Genomic DNA, 15,017 nt, shown 5'->3' on the forward strand with positions numbered 1-15,017 from the left:
TGTTAGAGTGGAGGATGCTGAAGACAGGCTTAGATGGAGGGAACTGATTCGCTGTGGCGACCCCTGAAGGGAAAAGCCCAAAGGAAAATATGATTTGCTCATACTTAATAGAAAAATGACGATCTGCAGGCAAAAGTTATAAACTAAAAAAAAAGCAGCATTAGCAGATGAAGCCTCAGATCTACTTGTCCTCCACAGAATCTTCCTCTTTATCCATTTCAAAACCATCACAACCATTATTGTTTCACTTGGTGCTTTCTTTGTCTTTCCCTCATTTCTGTTCATGTTTTGCTGCAGCGGACTCAGAGCACCCCCCCCCCCACACACACACACACGCGCTCAGCTCATCCTCAGCCCGCCTGCGTGCGCATGCAGCACAAACACATATTGACCATTCAGGCACGGCTTGAAGAAAAAAAGAGAAGGCTAAAGAAAGATAAAAGAATAATGATAAGGAAAGAACATGGTCCCATGAAGGAGCCACAACGAAGATTTTTGGGGTTATGAATCAATAGGAGAAACCCCACACCCCCCTGATCCATACCCATCAAAATCACTTCTGATTATGCTTTGTAAACATTTATTAAATAACTTTGGAGTATTGCTCAACATAGTTTTTTTTATTCAGAACAATAGAACGTGCACTTTTCATGAGGACTTTCAGTCTGTCTCTCTGCACCTTCAAACCATGAGCGTGCTTCCTCCAAAATCAGTGAAGTGCAAGAGGACATCTATCCAGAATTTTGCATAATAAACAGCTGATCTGGATGATATTATCTTCTGTGAATATTAAAATATTTTCGAGTTGCCTCTGAGTCCGCTGATGACTTTTCTCCATGGAGACTCGCTGTGTGTGCGCGCTTGCACCTGTGTGGGTGGGTGTGTGTGTGTGTTTATAGTGACAAGTGGGTTGACCGTGGGGTGGCCGACCCCTGCTGGCGCCACTCTATACTTAGTTCCAGATGTGACTTTAATGCAACATAAGTACAATTCATTGTTCAATCCAAAACTCCCAAAAGTGCAGTTTATAAAAGTCACAAATTCTACATGTTTTGTGGTTGAAAATGAGTGGGATGTGAATGTTTTCTTCCAGGCTGGCCAGCCAAACCCAGCCGTGAAGCTCTACGTTGTAAATCTCTACGGGCCGACGCACACGCTGGAGCTGATGCCCCCAGAGATGCTCAAGCTGCGGTGAGAGCTGCACGGTTCCAGGTTCTGCTTTTCTCACAGAGGCGGTTTGGACATCGTCTGATGTCAGATGAAGTCTGCTGAACCACTTTGAGTTCACATGGACTAATGCTTGCACTTCTTCTCTGGTGCACCTTTTCAGCGTTCTCTTACTTACTTTTGTAAAATTCTGCTCTAGGGAGCACTATATAACCATGGTTAAATGGATCAGCAAGACCAAGGCGTCTGTGAGGTGGATGAACCGGTCCCAGAACATCTCCATCCTGACCGTGTGCGACACCACAACCGGAGCCTGTGTCACGGTGCGTCTGAGATGAGTCTGCTTGTGTGTATCTGCACGTTGGTGGTGTGGACACCTATGTTTCAGTGTTTGTCACAGTACGGCGGCTGAGACCAGCCATCGATCAGCTCAAAATAAAGGAGGCGGTTTTAAATAAACTGCACTGAAACTCTGTGTTCTGACATGTTTTTCAGAGGCATGAGGAAAACTCTGAGCTCTGGCTTTCCAAGCAGGTAAATTCTATCCATCCTAACTTTCTGTTTCACTTCATGCTGCAAGGTGGCCTTTAGACTTTGGTCTTCTCTCTGCCTAAATGCTTTTACAGTTTGACATTAACTGTATCACAATGAAATAATTTTTCTGTACCATTGCTTTTTCTTAACTTCTACAGTTGTAAAGTAAATGTGTAAAGTAAAGTAAATGTGTAAAGTAAAGTAAATTTAAATAATCTAATTTCAGGCAAACATTGTTTTATTATGCTGCACAAAATGCTCCAGTTATACAAGATTCAAGGTTCTGTAGTTTCTTAGCAGTGAAATTCAGAGGCAGTTGTAGCTATTTTGGCGCCATTGCATGAAACACTGGACAGTGGTCCCCTACCCCCTACCCCCCACCTCAACCCTAGAACACAAGGCCGGCACTAAAGGGGTCCTACCATGATTTTCTTAAGCCTTTCAGAGTGAACTATATCTGTATATAAGATCATATGTTACCGTTGAACCACTAAAAAGTGAATTATTTATGAAATATTAGTTATATTTTGTGAGTTTTTCCCCTACCCGGAAGTAAAACGGCTCGATTCCTGAAGCTCCGCCTGTCACTGCATGTGGCTTCAGTCCTCCATGACATCATCCTAGATTCTGTGGCAGCATGTCTGTATTTCTCCAACAAAAATAATCTAAACTTCTTCAAAGATGGTTGCACATATGATGTATCTTCCTTTAGTAGGCCTGGCCATCGCTACACAAAGTGTGTTTCCATTAACTCTGAAATTTCCCAAATTGGAATTTCGATAATGAATTGAAACAGACTTTTTTTTGCAAAACTGTAATGGAAACACTTTTTTGAAATAGATGCTCCTCTTTGTATGAAGTGTCTGTCCTGGGGCAGCAGAGCGGGCGGCAGGAGAGATCCAACAGCTTCAAAGCTCTTTATAAGTTGAGTGTCATACAAAATCCTGCAGCTCCTCCATAATAAAATCACCAAGATTTCCTCATCGCTTCATCTGCAGCTACACTTCTGCAGCTTGGAGCCTGAAGATGCTGAAGTCTCGTTTGAGGAAAAGCGCGAGTGCAGGAACAGAAACTTAAATGGATCTGGTCGTGTTTTTAAACAGAAAAAGGTCCAGCAGCTTACTTGCTGGAATGGTTTTTTTTTTTTAAAAACCACTGAACAGGTTTCTCACCTGAGACTGTCAATAGACTCTGTGCGACACGCGCTCTCCAGACAGAGCTGTGACGTCACCACAATGCTCCTTTTTTAGTGAATCAAATAAAAAAATACTTGTTCTCATTCATCGCAGTGTTTTTAATGACTTATCGCGTGAGTTGGTTTGTGCTTTATCGTAAAATGATGATTTAATGGAAACAGTGTCATTTCAAAACATTGCTTTTTTTTTAGAAATTCCTAGAATTTCGATAAAGTTTTGTGCAAATGTGAAATGGAAACGCAGCTACTGGTTCACAACACACACGTGGCTCATTCACGGGTGTCCCGGACCAGGGATGGGGGGGGGGTCTTAAAGGTGCGCCCCAGAAAAAGTAACAAACACCTTTTGGAGCTGGAATTTATTGAAGACAGGACACTACTGGAAGATATACGGTATTCTGCATCTAAAATGAAAGTTTTTTGGTGATCATCTCTGGATAAGGGGATAAATTGAGTGCTGTGTTAATCTGGGGGCGGAGCTTGCAGCACAGACTCTTCCTGGAGGGAGCTGTTGGCATCAATCTTACATCAGCACGTTTCCAACCACCCGTTTTCATGGGTATGGGAGGGGCTGCTGCAAACAGTGCAGGTTTTTACAGGATTACTCTTACATGCATGGATGGATCCAAATACCACTTTGGGGATCTTTATAGTGAGGAATGAACAGTAAAATGCATTTAAAACCTCAAAAAGTGGAATTTTCATGGTAGGGCACCTTCAATTAAAGACAGAAAATAATTTATTACTTATCTTATCTTATAAAGGCCCAATCCCAATTCTTCCCTTCTCCGTTCACCTTCATTTATCCCTCCAAACGGAGTGTTATGAAAAATAGTTTCTTATATTTCGGATGTCACTTTCGTTTGATGACGTCACCAATAATTACTGCTAGCTTTAGCGTGGAGCTTCCTGATACCTTAAAGATTAGATTAAAGATTAGTTTAAGATTTCCAGGGAATGAGTTAGATTCTTCTGGTCTCACAGCTAAAGAAACCACTGATCCTTGTGGTTTTATAACAATGATAACATCAGAAACAGTTGCATCATCTGATTGTTGTCTATAATTTATACTTTTATTTTTACTGGACAAGCAGAGCTGAATTGTTTTATCACAGTGTTAGTATTTCTGCCTGTCTTCCACAGAACCAAGACCCCGTGTTCTCCAGAGACGGCAACAGATTCTTCCTGACTGTCCCTGTCAAACAGGGAGGACGTGGAGAGTTTCATCACATCGCCATGTTCACCACCCAGGTGAAGATTTGTTCAGGCTGAGCGCGGAGGCTCCCAGATCCTGATTCGGCCCCCGGGCCTTGATTTAGAGGATTTTTCCATCTTTGCGTGGCTGCTTTATGCACAATAATACAACATTTTACCTGGGGGGCCCAAACCTTTGATCCCCACTGTATGTATGTGTGTCAGGAACTGGTGTTGTCGGACCCAGTATGCAGGAGACCAGAGTTGGTAGCAGAAATGTAAACATTCAACAAATAAACTTAAACATGGCAAAGCAGAGGAGCTGATAATGAAGCACTAAAAACTAAACACAAATCTAGACAGCTGTGGATGATTTACAACTGCAACCTAGAGTGACTGAGAAGGAAAACAAAACATGACAATCAAAGAAACATCACAGAAATTCCCGTCCAGAATCACCACAGCGGTTTTCTATCTATACGTGACATATGTGTCTATATGTGACACCCCAAGGTACTTACATTTTCAGGTAAACTGGAAACACAGAGCGTTCGCTGTCCATGTGTGAAGGTCAGACCAACAGTTTGAGTTGTTTTTGTAAAAGTGGAGCAAAGAGTCGCTCTTGTTTAAGAACAACAGGTTACTTTTGCTTCTAATGTAATGATATCATGTCAGCTAGAAAAGCCATGGAAACAAAACAAACATGAAGGTTTTTTCTCTGTTTTTATTTGTTTGAGACACTTTGAGGTTTTAAGGTCAGACGTTTGTTTATCTTTGTTTCTGACTGGGGTTGGGATGTGCAGTTGCAGAGTTATCTCAGTGTTTGACAGCGGTTTAGCAGTCACTTACTTGTGTCTTTAGTTTTCTATCGTCTGTCATGAAGAATCCCTCCATGCCTTCATCACGTTTGCCTGAAGCAGAGCTTCAACAACAAACTGCTTTGGTGCCTTGAAGTGAAATCATAGCAACCGGACTTCAATTCTTCTTTCTTGAATTGTTTTGCTGCTTGTCCAGGGACTTCATCAGTCAATGGAGCCACTTAGATGAAACAATACTAGAAAGAAGAATTAAAGTCCAGTTCCATGGTTCAACTTTAAGACAGAGTCACCTGTATGAATGAGAGCCTTCACTGTCAGATTGCTCAGGTGTTTCTAAAGGAGTGCTGGGTTTACAGCTCAGGTCTCTGCATCTCTGCCTCCTTTCAGTTCAGAGCAGACCAGAATGAAGTTCGACATCTAACTTCTGGAAACTGGGAAGTGACCAAGATCATCTCCTATGACGAGAACACGGACAACCTGTGAGTCTGACAGGTCACTGCTGACCTCACTCACCTGGGTGCAGGAAGAAGAGAATGTCAAACCAGAAAGCTCATCTTTTGCTCTCTCCTGACAGGTATTTTCTCAGCACGGAGGGCTCACCACGCCGACGGCAGCTTTACAGGTTTTTCTTCAGCTTTTCTTCAGAGAATGGCATCAAAATATGAAATGTTCATTTCTACTAACTGCAGTCTATAAAATGATTAACACAACATACTGTTTCACAAAGGTATTGTTCATGTGCATCCATGTGAGATATTTATGACTTCTAAATATGTTTATCATAACACATTGATCCATTAACTGTTATGGGACTTTTCCATTTCACTCAAAGGCTTTTCTTGATCTGCTCTCCTCAGTGTCAAAACTGTGGGTCTGTTTCCTCGCCGCTGTTTGACCTGTGAGCTGAACAAAGCTCAGTGTCTGTTCTTGGATGCAGATATCAGCCCTGCACAGCAGCATGTTCTCCTCCACTGTAGAGGTAGGACTTCCATCAGCTTCTGTTTTAGTTTATTTGAAATTGTTTTAGCAAATTGTGCTTGGATTTTAAATCAATGGGGCAGCTTGAGCTCAGGCTACATGATGTGCAGCTTTGGTGTAAACGGGCATGGTTTCAAAGTCTGTTCTGCTGACACCATCCTTTTGAATCTTACTTTCTGCACTGACCATCAAACTGCAACGTTCAAAGTTTTCAATTAAAAGGGCAAAAGACATGTAGCGACTGCTGCTGTGCTGTACTTAGGATTGGACTAAACCATGTTCTGTTCTGAACCTCCTCGCTGTAAGCACAAACTGCAGCAGAGCTTAGATCTTCTCAAGTCTCTGATGAAGCCCTGCACCATACACATGTTTTTATATTCAAAACACAGAAATCAAAGCAAAACCAACACATAAAACAACTCAATTAAACACCTAACATTAGAGAACACTTTCAATGAGAACCTCCTCAGATCTGCCTGAAGAGACTCAGTCGTGTTTACTGGTGTAGCCAGTAAAGTCTGCAAGACGGTGTGCACAGCTTCATGCCACAACGCCTCACCATAGAGTCAGGCCTCACTTAAAATCCTCGGAAATAGACATCATAAAGTATTACATGGTAACTATAAGTGGTTTTGACCAGCTAATGTTGCTCCAGAAACAGAAAACATCTTGTCCGCATAAATGATGCACATCAGAGCGGTTCAGGTCATGGAAGGGTATCAATGTGAGTCAGGGCCACTGTTAACTAGTGTCCATGGGGGTGTAGAATACTACCTTCAAAATCCAAATCCTGATGAACCTCTTAGAAATGTCTTCCAACTATTAAAACTTTGTAAACTTAGACATGTTAGCCAAACCCAGAAAAAGAGGAAGCAAGCCGGGCTCTCCTCCATGTCAAGGAATTCAGGACCGCTGAATTTTCTTTCTTTTTATTTGTTTTTTCCTGTTTTTACAGCCGCTTGGATAACTACGCTTCATTTGACCTCTTTTTTAGAATGATCTTTGAATCCTCGTTTAATCTCTGCCAGTGTCACTACATAGTCATGGTCTTCCAGCCAAAGTCATCCAAAAAACCCCAGACTCCACAAAAACATGAATTAGTGATTAATTAGCCATAACAAGCAACAATTGTTTTATCTGTTATTTAATACTCCAGTTTGATTGAAGGTCTTTTAATATTACATTCATTGTTTTTGCAGTCAGTTAGACCAAAGCATGAAATAACAGACTCCTGCTGAACTTTATTAACAGCCACTGATGTTTTTCTCAAATATTAAGAAAAGCAAAAAATAAAAATAATTCAATAAACGAAATAAAAGGAAATAAAAAAATCACAAATTAAATAATGATGGGCGTAAAATTTACTGTATTTTAGACTCTATTTTCACTGTAAATGTTCAGGTTGGGGCCCCCAGCGTGTTGTACCCCAGGCGATCGCCTACCTTTACCCAATGCTATGTCCAGCTCTGCTGATTTTCAGGTAGTCTGTTCAAGTGCGAGAAAAACTCAAGCAAGAGCACAAATGTCACAGCCCACAAGCTCAAATTCCTGCTTCTGACTTTCATAGATGTTGTGAAACTTCTCGTGTGTAAATGTTAGTCTTCATCAGAAGTCAGAGCTGTAACTCATAAATTACAGCTAGAAAAATCAAAAGTGACATTTTTTAGTTTGAGCTGATGTGCAAACTTTTGTGCAGCTATTGACAAAAATCCACTGAAAGGACTGAGTGAGTGGGGGGGACTTTTAAAGTCCCCCTCTGACCATCATTTGATCTGTTGTGGTCCCAGTGGTCTGATGCCGTTTTTAGCCAAAATCAGTAGGTCATTAGAAATTTCCCTCTGAAGACAACGTGATTGTTGCAGTGACGTGCGGTGAGGTTCACGGCTGGTGAGGTACTGATGTCATCAGTCAGATTTACAAACATATGAATCTTGCAGAGCAGCTTATTCACCATTTGATTAATAATAGTTAAAGTGTATCGTTTAAAATTTAATTACAACATATTTTTCTTCTGTTTACAAACTGTAGCATTTAAAAAATTGCCAATATTGTAATTACTTATTCTTATTTTAACCTATGAATGACATCTGTGTGCTGCTCCTTCTGAAGAAACAGATGAATGTTCTGTTTGTAGAAGTCTTCCTTTTCTTTCTTCAGTTTTAAAAGTCTCTCTGTCTCAGTGGAGATCACTGCTGTGTCTAGACATGCAGTCCTCCATTTAGAAAATGATGCTAAACAACATTAAAGAGTAGCAGGACAACTGCACTTGACTTGCTGCCGCTAATTATTCTTGAGCCGCGTGTCACATACATTCTCTGAGCTCACCAGCGCCCTCTGCCTCACCTAGTGTGTTTTTAAAGCACATTTTTAGCGGATCAGAACAAACTAAATGAGTCACAAACAGGCACCAATGTAATCAGAAGGATGCAAAAAATAGAAAAACCAAGTAATTAAAAATAATGTGTCTTTTATGATGATAGAAATACTGAAACAGAACAGCTCAATACAGACTGCAGCACATATTTGATCTGGGAATTTGTAAATGTGCTACTTTTTTGCCAAAGAAACGTTGAAAACTCGCACAGAAAAAAGTAATCATAGAATACAGGCGTCTAAAAAATATTTTATTTTTAATGATAAAAAAAAATCATCTGATTTAATCTATGTATTTTTAAGCTACATTTGCACACAAAAAATGACAATCAATATCATTTCTATCCAGCTGTACAGTTTTGATCCAGATTCCAGCTCAGCCGAGGAAAACAAAGACTTGTTCAAAGACTTGCTTGACTGCAAGTGGATGCAGCAGAATGGGGCTGAGAAGGAGCTTGTGGGTTATCCAAGTTCCTTGTGTGTTATACTTACAGGCTTTTTCCAAAAGCATTTTTTCATCTGCTCCTGATTCATCATAATTGGAATAAAGAAATACTCAGAAAAGCAAATTTAATCTTAACCCTATCATAGACATGTTTACATTAAAAGTGGGGTCATCTGGACCCAATAAGAAGGCACGAGGGTTCATTTTTTTCATATATTTCCTCTGTCATGAGAAAAATTCCACAAGAACATGTTATAAACACCAATAACACTATTTTCATTGAAGTGGTCTTTAATAGCTGATTGATTCAGAGAAAATGAAAAACAGGACAGCTGCCTGCACTTGGATTTGTGCTGAAAAGACTTCAAGAAACAAACATTTCCTCCTTTATTTCATTTAAGAAAGATAGAAAGTTACCAAAGTTCATATGTCTACCTTTATTAATGTGAAAGGAAGTGTAACATCTCCTGAACGATTATGTTTCAGGTCCAGCTGAACCGACTGTTATCTTACACAGCTTCAACAACTCAAGTAAGTTCTAATTATGAATGAATGAATGAATGAATATTTTTATTAAAGTGTCATGCACTCAGGTGCCCAGCCCACATGGGCTTATATGACACTAATGAACAAAAATCAGGTAAGATCAGGTAAGATGGCCATAACAAATAGTCATCAGTGAATACCATCAACATAAATACACACATTATCACAAATCAATCACAAATCAATTACAAATCAATTACAGTCTTTCTGAATACAGTGTGTCTTGTCTTAAATTCCATGCTTTCTCAATAAAGTTATAAAGTTGTAAAATTTCTCCTTCACGTGACCAAAACAGATCTGGGTTTTTCTGCTGTATCACATTATACAAATCAATTCTCACATCACTATACAATGGACAGTAAAACATAAAATGAAATTCATCTTCCACTAAACACAAATCACAGACTGTACACAACCTGTCCTCCTCTGGGACTCCTTTAAAGCGCCACACTTCCACCTCTAGGGGCAGCACTCCTGCTCTGAGCTGAGCACACAGGGACCTCTGTCTTCTTTTTAAATTATATTCAACATATGGCTCAGCAGAGAAACTTTCCTTAAACTGTAAATAACTTATTAGCTTTGGCTTTTGTAAGACATTAAGTTTAATTAGGTTTAAGTTTAAATTTCCTATTGTGATCTCTTTATCATTTTCAAAGCTAACTTCAAGCATAGGCATCACCTTTTTCAGGAGGTCTAATGTATGAATTTGTGTGTTTTGAACATGTATTTTATTTGGATGAATTGATCTTTGTGTTCATTTATCATGAACTATTTGTTATTGATTTGCCGTGGTGAGTCCTGAAGGGAGCAGCTGAAAGAAGATTCAGCCTGTGAAGACCTCAGCTGACCACCAGAGCATTATCAAACACGTCGGCCAGAAGAGATGCATGACTGTCTGCTGCTCACACCCCCCACCCATCATGTTAAAACAGTTTCAAAAATGATAACTTTGGCTTCGTTGTTTGATTTAGGATGACATTAAGAAAACAGATTTCTATCCTCTTGTTGGTGTTTGCTGGGTCTTGCTTCTAAAAGAGGAAACACAACTGGAACACACAGCTGCCTGTAAATCCAGACGTGCACAGGGCGTGCACAGGACGTGCACAGTGAGGTCAGATTGTCCACACAGGTGAGCACAGAGCTGATTTTGTGTCAGCAACAACAGCTAGTGATGGTCAGAGGGGTTGTCGAGTGTCTGGCAGCCATGCCTCTGGCAGTCTGCCCCAGGACAGCCATGGCCATCACTAAGTATGGATGAGGAATGGATACACATTATAGGCACTTTCAGCGTCTGGAAAAGCACAGAGAAATCCAATCCACTACTACTATTATTACTATTATGTGGTCAAGATTTAGAGATAGAACTGAGCCAGCGTGAATGTCTGCTGGAGAAGGCGGCAGCATGAATGTTGTGTGGAGTGTGTCTGGGAAGTTAGAGGACTGGTTCACAATCACATCCTGGTGTTGCAGACTTCCAAAGAGGGGGAGAAATAAGACTTTGTTGTTAAACTGCACAATGGAAGGTTTTCAGGTCACACCTAAACCTCCAATGTCTCTGGACTAAGACATGAATGATTTCACAGATTTGACCAGACCAAATATTCACAGTATGTCAGAGCTTTGACATAAACCAGAGGTCTGCAACCTTTCACAGTAAAAGAGCCATCTAGGCTCGTTTTCTATTGATCAAAACCTAGAAGGAGCCACATAGTCTTACTTTAGCCTTTAAGGGATCTGGATTCATGACCTTCTTTTTTTATAATAAAGAGGAATTATGCAATTTTTGGCACCAATAAAAGCAAAAATATGAAAAGAACATAGCATCTCTGCAAATGTTATTTATTTATTTATTTATTTACTTATTTTTTAAAATAAAAGATGTTCTGTACCAAACAGGACCATCTCAGTGTATCTCTGGACAGCTAGTAACCAATATTGGGCAGCAGAAGATAATATGTGCTTTTAACTCATTAAAGATCAAACTTTTTGCTCACCTTCCCCCATAGTCTCCCCCTTTCTTAGATGCTCTCCCAAATATGGTCTTGTTCCTGTCTTTGTTTCTTAAGATAATAAAGGTCTAATGCTAATGAAGGAGGCCAGAGCAGAGGAGGAAGACATACTGCTAACATGTGCTGACTCCTCTGTCTCTCCTTTCTGCAGCAAAGAGTGTTTTGAAATTAACCTGACTGGTTCGTGTCTTTTTATTAACTTTATTAAGAAGAGACCTTTTATTTAAACCCAACAGTTTTACATATAAAATCTGTTCATTCTGGAGGTAGAGTTGATCAAACAAGACGTCTTCAGGTCAACAGGATGTAAAAACCTACATAGTTTATCATCTATGTGAACCTCAGACATCAATTTATACATTTAACTAAACTAAGTTAATTAAATGCTTAATCCTTAATTTAAAAAAAGGCTATTTTATTTTTCTTTTATTTATTTTTGTTCTTTTCCTCTCTTTGTCCTCAGCAGTCTTACTCTGCTGGGTTTTGTTGTTTTAGTTTTGATCTTGCTAGTCTTAGTTTTCAGGCTTTGTTTATTTGTTTTCTTTAGGTAGTTTTGGTTAGTCAGACATTATCAGGAGCTGCTGACTCTGATAGTCGACATGTCTGGATCAGCAGTCTCCATGACTTACTTTATGTTTGGAGCCTCCATGGAGAGATAAAAGAGACACATGTGGATCTGGAGCTGCAAGTGGTGAACCCATATCCAAATATTCATAATACTTGTGGTATTTGTTGCACGTTAACCATGAGTTTTGTTTTCTACCATGAGTTTTGTTTTCTACCATGAGTTCTGTTTTCAAAATCCTGAACTCATGTTGATCATGTAGTATGAACGTTGTATCAGCTGTCTAGTTCTGTCATCTCCTTAAGCACACGTCTGCATCTCCAGTGACCAGTTCATCTGTCAGCATTTAAACTTGCTCTTTCACAGGAAACGCATCTTCTCTCTGGACTGATGACATTAGTTTGGAGTGACAATGACAAAATTGCCTTTTTACCTACAGTGTTCTTTGTCATGACTGTAAGAGTTCCTCTTTTCTCCTTTTAAATTGAAGCTCATGTCTGCTGTACTTAAACTACAGTCAGGTCAGTAACCCCCTCCAAAAGTGTGAGACAAAGCCCGCCCCCCATTTACATTAAAATGCTGGGAGAATCCAGATTAATTCCTGAATCCTGGAACGAAGGCTGAGCTACAGTCAGAGTTCATTTTGGGCTGCTCCCTTCAGGTTGAGCGGCCTGCTGCAGGTAAACGCGAAGGAGCCTTTGGTCTGTGGGATCATCCCAGCCCGACTAGAGAGCCTGTGACCAAGTCCTCCTCATCACCTTTTGTGTGAAACGTGGGGTGTAGAATATGTGGCTGAGCAGACATGCTCATTCTAGTACTAGATAAAGTTTTCTGTTTATGCTCAGATTACAGGAGAATCAATCAAAAATGATTCAAATCAAAGTGAAACAATGCAGTTTGAATCCATTCCTTTCAGGTTTTTACCTTTAAAGTTCTTTGTTCTCCCCTCAGATTACATCATCCTTGAGAACAACTCTTTGTTGAGGGCAACCTTGAAATACAAACGGATCCAACGGACTCACTTTGAAATGGTTCCAGTGGAAAGCTTTGGTGAGAATCACCGTTTGGTGATCTTAGTATCTTAGTATCTGCAGACAGACGGATTTGATTTGTTCTTTTGCCTTTTACAGACTTGCCTTTAAAGATTTCGTTCCCTCCAGACTTCTCAGAGTCGCGGCACTACGGACTACTGTTGGTGGTGTAGGTGTCCTGATAGGATGACAGTCTACAATGCTCAGTTTTTTTGGTTTTTTACTTTTATTAAGAGCTTGAAAAGAGAAACAAATGTGCAGGTCCAAATGCTTTTTAAATCACACACATTTCATTAACTTTATTTCCTCAAATTAAATTAGTAAAATTACAAAACATGCAGATGTGAATGATTCCAGATAAAACTTCGAAAAGCAGCAGAGAGACACAAACATAAAGTCAGGATGAAATACATCTTTTTGACAAAGCTATTCTAGGAATGAATGAAAAGAAAAAACCCAACATTACTGTGAATTGGTTTGGATCTCAAAAACATACCAGACATTCACCAACAGGAGGTGAAATATTTACACATTAGCTGTAGAGCAGAGGTCCCCAAACGGCCTGCCGAAGCTGTTAGACAGATTTTTGATCAAGTAACAAAACTAAATTCTCAAAGGTTAACCTCAGAAAACATTCTGTTCTGTTCAGTTAACAAAATAATCCCACTCAATGGAACAGATCTGGAATACTCATAGATTACTATCAGAATACAATATTCCAATAATCATCACTTCACATTACTGACACTTGGAATGATAATCATGAACCAAATCTGGTTGATCGTTTTCCCTTGTCTGGAGAGCTTCTCTGAACTTCTGAGAAATCTAAACAAGTAGTTTGACCTGCTCTCTGTGGATGTAGGAAGAGTGCAAATGACATGGAGCGATTCCCTCCAATGAGAGTTCAGTTCCTGAAGAAATGCACATGCAGCAGATTGAGCTACAATGTGATTCTGAACCGAAAACCTTCACATCTCTTCCCCTGAAGGATTTGTATGCACCTTTCTCATCAAAGGTATGTGCACACTAGAAAAGATGCACTGGTGAAGTTCTTTGTTTGGCAGAACAACCTTGAGTGTCATGAACTTTAACAGGACTCAGAGGTACTCTGACAGACTCACAGCTGGAGGACAGACTCATCCTGTCGGTCAGCTACAGTTAGACATGTATGGGCTGAGATAACTTTCAAAAAGAAACCTATTCATAAAGAGAAATTTATTCAAAAATACAAAGTTGTGTATTTATTTATATTTTGTCCACAACTTTGCAGAAATAATATGAATACAACATTTAGTTTTGCATTTAACATATCTATTCTGAATATAACTTTTCTTTGTCTTGAATATAAATTTCTTCTGTTCACAAACTGTCAAAAATACGTCACGGGGTCACAGGCTGATACATCGAGTCCAGATCGAGTCCAGGAACATCGATTGATCAAACTGCACATGTCTGTCAAGTTTATATATTGAACTAAAATAAAATAGAAAATTATCTCAATATCCATAGCTGTTGAAAATGTAATCAAACAGATCTAAACGCAGCGATCTCCAACAGCATTTTGTGGTTGAGAGGCTACAATAGCTGATTGTGTAAACAATGCAGCAGCAGATCATTTTAGATACAGAAGTGTTGGAAAACAGCCTAAAAGAAGCAGCAGACATGTCCCTCCACTCATTAGGTGGTTAATAAAACACCTCTGTAAAATTAGTGGAAAATAAAAGGATGACAAAACAAAACTACAGCCGGCTCCCAGCTAGCCTTTAGCTCTGAGTTAGCTTACCTGTTGTTGTCAGTCCCATCCATTTTCTTAACCCACTATCCATTTCAGGGTCATGGTGCTGCTAGACCCTGGCCCGGGTAGTGATGGGGGGAAGGCAAGGGTACATCTGGACCGGTCCTGGACCTGGAGCGGGCGCCCCCGTCCCGCCTGTCCCGGGAATAAACTGCTCAGCTAAGTGGGGATCCCCCACACTAACATGCCACTGCTGGCCGGTGTTGAGCCAAGATACATTCCTCCTGCCAAAATGATGCCTGAGACCGGGGAAACAAATTCTGACGAGGAACATACCTTGGTAAAACACCGGCACCAGAGAGTAGACAGGAGAACAGCCGCAGAGAGACAGGGATCCCTCGGCTGTCTGCTCAAACGATTCTCATAC

At 40.1% G+C, this 15,017-nt stretch overlaps 1 protein-coding gene across 3 annotated transcripts in view; it reads left to right on the forward strand.

Moving 5' to 3' along the window:
- The window catches only part of LOC112137941 (inactive dipeptidyl peptidase 10), a 146,577-nt gene that overhangs the window by 119,092 nt on the left and 12,468 nt on the right, over positions 1–15,017 (forward strand). For all 3 annotated transcript variants that reach the window (XM_024260457.2, XM_024260459.2, XM_024260458.2), the window contains exons 10-19: positions 1,094–1,191; positions 1,367–1,490; positions 1,663–1,701; positions 4,040–4,147; positions 5,296–5,387; positions 5,483–5,530; positions 5,766–5,887; positions 9,191–9,235; positions 12,776–12,874; positions 12,955–13,024. In XM_024260457.2, the coding sequence (XP_024116225.1) occupies positions 1,094–1,191; positions 1,367–1,490; positions 1,663–1,701; positions 4,040–4,147; positions 5,296–5,387; positions 5,483–5,530; positions 5,766–5,887; positions 9,191–9,235; positions 12,776–12,874; positions 12,955–13,024 (845 nt within the window). The remainder of the gene's footprint in view (positions 1–1,093; positions 1,192–1,366; positions 1,491–1,662; positions 1,702–4,039; positions 4,148–5,295; positions 5,388–5,482; positions 5,531–5,765; positions 5,888–9,190; positions 9,236–12,775; positions 12,875–12,954; positions 13,025–15,017) is intronic.

The sequence above is a fragment of the Oryzias melastigma genome, linkage group LG21 (assembly GCF_002922805.2).
Source record: "Oryzias melastigma strain HK-1 linkage group LG21, ASM292280v2, whole genome shotgun sequence".
Classification (NCBI taxonomy): domain Eukaryota; kingdom Metazoa; phylum Chordata; class Actinopteri; order Beloniformes; family Adrianichthyidae; genus Oryzias; species Oryzias melastigma.